The sequence below is a fragment of the Balaenoptera borealis genome, assembly GCF_965194805.1.
Source record: "Balaenoptera borealis genome assembly, chromosome: 6".
NCBI lineage: Eukaryota > Metazoa > Chordata > Mammalia > Artiodactyla > Balaenopteridae > Balaenoptera > Balaenoptera borealis.
Genome location: NC_138863.1, coordinates 54471762 through 54475728, shown reverse-complemented (window position 1 = coordinate 54475728; position 3967 = coordinate 54471762). Strand labels below are relative to the sequence as shown.

At 33.6% G+C, this 3967-nt stretch overlaps 1 protein-coding gene and 1 long non-coding RNA gene across 7 annotated transcripts in view; one reads left to right on the top strand and one right to left on the bottom strand.

The window, feature by feature from the left end:
* The window catches only part of LOC309631341, a 780796-nt gene that overhangs the window by 86057 nt on the left and 690772 nt on the right, over positions 1–3967 (top strand). The gene's annotated exons all lie outside the window — the stretch shown is intronic.
* The window catches only part of SESTD1 (SEC14 and spectrin domain containing 1), a 210043-nt gene continuing 206226 nt past the window's right edge, over positions 151–3967 (bottom strand). For all 6 annotated transcript variants that reach the window (XM_082397524.1, XM_082397528.1, XM_082397525.1 and 3 more), the window contains 2 exons: positions 3183–3304; positions 151–870 (listed from right to left, as the gene is read on the bottom strand). In XM_082397524.1, coding sequence (XP_082253650.1) covers positions 741–870; positions 3183–3304 — 252 coding nt within the window. In that variant the 3' untranslated portion in view covers positions 151–740. The remainder of the gene's footprint in view (positions 871–3182; positions 3305–3967) is intronic.

The following is a 3967-nucleotide window of genomic DNA, read 5'->3' as shown; positions in this document are numbered from 1 at the left end:
ATTATATACACATGCTTACATATAAATTTCCTGGCTAAAATACATGCAACCAACATGAAAAAACAAATACTAAACCATCCTCACAATGCTAAGAATGCCCTTTTAAATAAGGCACTCATGTTTGGAAATAGATATAACCACCAAATTAAATAAGATGTTTAAAAGAATCCTTTTATTAAGCACAAACAACTTTTATACATTATCAATACAAATAGGAAAATGTTTTTTAATGAATATGATATATCAAAAATCTGAAGGTTTTCTTCATACTGACACAATAAAAATACTCAATTTTGAAGGAGAATTACAAAGTAAAATTTTGAGGACACCACTGTCTACTAATAACAGTTTAACTATAGTCTAAATTTACTACATCACTTGGGGAGGAAGGGCAACCATTTTTTATAGAGAGAAGTTCTAAACTCTTATTAGCACCATTCAAAGCTTATTATCAGTTATTCATCTACAAACTGACAGGTCAGGTAAAGCTTTAAAGCAAGTTTTCAGTGCAATGTTTACAGTTCCTTCTTTTAAGATACTTGGAGTCTATGGTCTCAAAGCATGTTAAATAATTCTGCTTGGTAGTTACAGGATGTTAACATGTGGAGAGAAGTGTGTAATGGAAAGAAATGAGGCTTATCCTGGCTGGGAAATGCATCTTAACATATCGTAGCTAATGCTGCAGTATGCCAACGACATGCGGGATTATGAACTGCAGATCTGCGGGAAGAAGGCAGCTATTAGCTCTCTGTAGTCATCATTTCGGGATGTCTCAGCTGCTGCCTTTTGAGACTAACTAGTTTCATCCTGTCTCTGATGTGTTCTGCAGTAGAAGCCATGTCACTTGGACTCCCAAAATATTGTTCAGTTCTAAAAATCAAAACAGAAAAAGTCTAGTCAGATTAATACAAATCCATTGACTGTAGTGAATGCAAAAGGAAGCAAAAATTACCATAAAAATTACCTACGTGGTATGGTGTTAGTTCTTTTGCAGACCATACTGTTTACCTTTGAGTAGCAATTTGGTAGGAGAAACATTTTTTAAAATGGCATAATATATATTAAGACATGTTGAGAAAAATTTATTAGAAGTATAAATGTCCTATCATGTACACTTATGATAATCTCAATAAACCAAACAATTCAACAAATAAACAAAACAATGCAACAGTATAAATGTTATACTTTTAGCCTTGGGCCCATAAGCATACACAAATATAAAATCTGTATGTGTACTTCAGAGCTAAGGGCTACGGACACCAGTTGTCAAATACAGCTAACAAGTAAAATATCCGTTTAATGTTAAGCCATCATTTGGGATGTTAATAGGTAAAATTATTTAATTTTATCCTATCGGCAAAGACACAGTATTCAGAGTCACAGAATCTTTTAGAGCTCTAAGAGTTCTTGGAAATAATCTGGTTAAGCTCTTCATTTTTTAGATCAGAAAACTAAGACCTAGAAAATTAAATGACTAAGATCACACAGTGGAAAAAACAGAATTTGAACCTGGGTCTTCAAGCAGTGAATCCAGAGAGACCACCTAATTTCTTTTATTGTTCTAGGAGAATGTTACAAAAGATAAATCTGACCAAGCTTACTGTCAAACTTTACACAGCATAAACAAATTATCATATAAGAGGGAATGAAATAATAATTGCAAATATTAAAGTTGTGAAATTTGAATATACAGCCCTAACTTACTCTTTTATCTTAAAAATGAAAATGACACATGAACTATTTGTAGAACACAGGAGGAGAAGCCCAAGCAAAAACACCAGGGGTATATGCTCCTAGGATGACTTAAGTAGAATGAGACCGACTTTATGACAACTGGTTATGAAACACAGAAATGAGATTTTGGTGGGGTCGGGGGGGTGTCCTGGAATGGAACAACCAGAAGCACCCTACTAATGCTGTTACCAGCTGAATTTATAAACTTTTAGATTTTATTCTCTTTTATACATTGGAGATATACATGACTTTAAGCTACTTCTGATTGTTCAAGTTTAGGTACGACTAGAGATTATCTAAGTACAGACTATGAATAGTATTTGTTCATGGGCATAAAGTTATATCTTCTCAATATCAATTCCAAATAATCATTTGAAGTTCATGACACAGTAGTAGTGGCACTTACCATGTGTCACAATTGTTTTAAGTAGTTTATATACATTTAGCTCATTTAATTCCCTCGCTCTTGTAACCTGAAGGGGTATGGAAAATATATCCCTATTTTTAGATGAGGGAATTGAGGCACGGAAAGGTTAAGTGGCTTGCCCAAGATGTCATAGCTCATAAGTGGCAGAGCTGAGATTTAAACCCAACAAATCTGGTTCCAGAGTCCACAATCGTACCCATTACACTATGTTACAATGTAAGGATACCTGTATTCAATGGTTTGGTTTCTCTAGTGTTCTAATTAAACATCCTCTGGATTACCTCTAAATTATTTTTACTGAGAAGGTCTAGCTCCTTGTAGATAAAGCTCCTTCTGATTCATTTACTGGTCTGTTTATTTTCACGAGGCTATTTCTTATTTTTATCATTAACTTTTGAAATGGAAAGGAATGTGAGAATCACGACCCCATCATTTTACAAATGAAGAAATTAGGACTCCATACAGCACAGTGAAAAGAGAACGGATCTGGTGCCAGACAGACCTGAAACTATATACTAATTCCACTTAGAAGCTGTGAAATCCTGAGGACCTTACTTAATCTTTCTGAGCTTTAGTTTCTTTATTTGTAAATCAAAATAATCATACTGCTCTAGCCCTGGTCAAAAGTAATTAAGGTGAAGTGTTTAACTTGGGGCTTGGTATATATTTTAAGTTACTAAACATTAGTTCCCTCCCCATCCCTTCCATGAATGAAGCCCAAAGTCACCCAACTCCTTACCATCATAGTCAAGGCGAGAACCCAAGATGTCAACCTAGTCAATGATCTTTATTCTACAACAAGCTATCAAGAGCAATACATTTGACAGCAGCAAGTACCAATTGCTACTATTGTTAAGAGCCCAGTATGGATTTCTCTTCATTTTAAACTAATTTTTTGTAGAAATTGAAAATGTGAACCAAAGCTAATTTACTAGGACTTTTAAGAAACAGACTTTCTTCTCTTGATATCCCTTTAAGACCTTACTGATAAAAACACAAATTATAAGAACATGCACCATACCCATCAGGATAAACCACAGGAACAGTTAGTCTATCTAAAAGGGATTTCCCAACTGCTTCAATTTCATCAAATTGCTCCTCATCATTAATAGCTTCAGGCTCTTCTGGACAGTCTTGCAAAATCTGCAACAAATAAAAGTGCAACATCAATCAAGAGACACAGAAAAGGAATCAAGTTCATGCAAATTTAGTAGATTGAAGGTGTTTTTGTTCTGTTCTTAGCATCTTCATGTATGCCATTATAGAAGATTGATCAAAGCTGGCCCAAGAAATTCAAACAAAATGAAATACACAATCCCTACTAATAATATAACTGGAGTATGAAGAGGTTTATAGTGATTTCCAAGAAAAAAATAATACTAGACTACTATCTGGAATCTAAGCTCAAACTGTGCTTATAAAGTAGTATTCTTTCATTCATTAAGTAACTGTTTATTGAATACTTACTTTATGTTTATGTAGCAGCTTGGGATATGAATGAGATACAGATTTTGACCTCAAAGAGCTTACAGACTTCAAAAATGAAAGAAAATATAAATACGTAACAATATATACTCAGAGTACAAACACATAACTGATGTGATTACCTAGCTAGAAACTTTATAGTTATTTTAAAAAGTGATCCGCTGCCCTGAGTTAAATGATGTAAGCAAACAAATGAAATAAAAATAACAACAAAAAAAGATGTAAATTGATAAGGTTTTAATTCAAACACGGGAAGTTCTGCAGTCCTTGATATTATTTTTTCCTTAACTATTACCATTTAAATTTAAATGGTACAAAAGA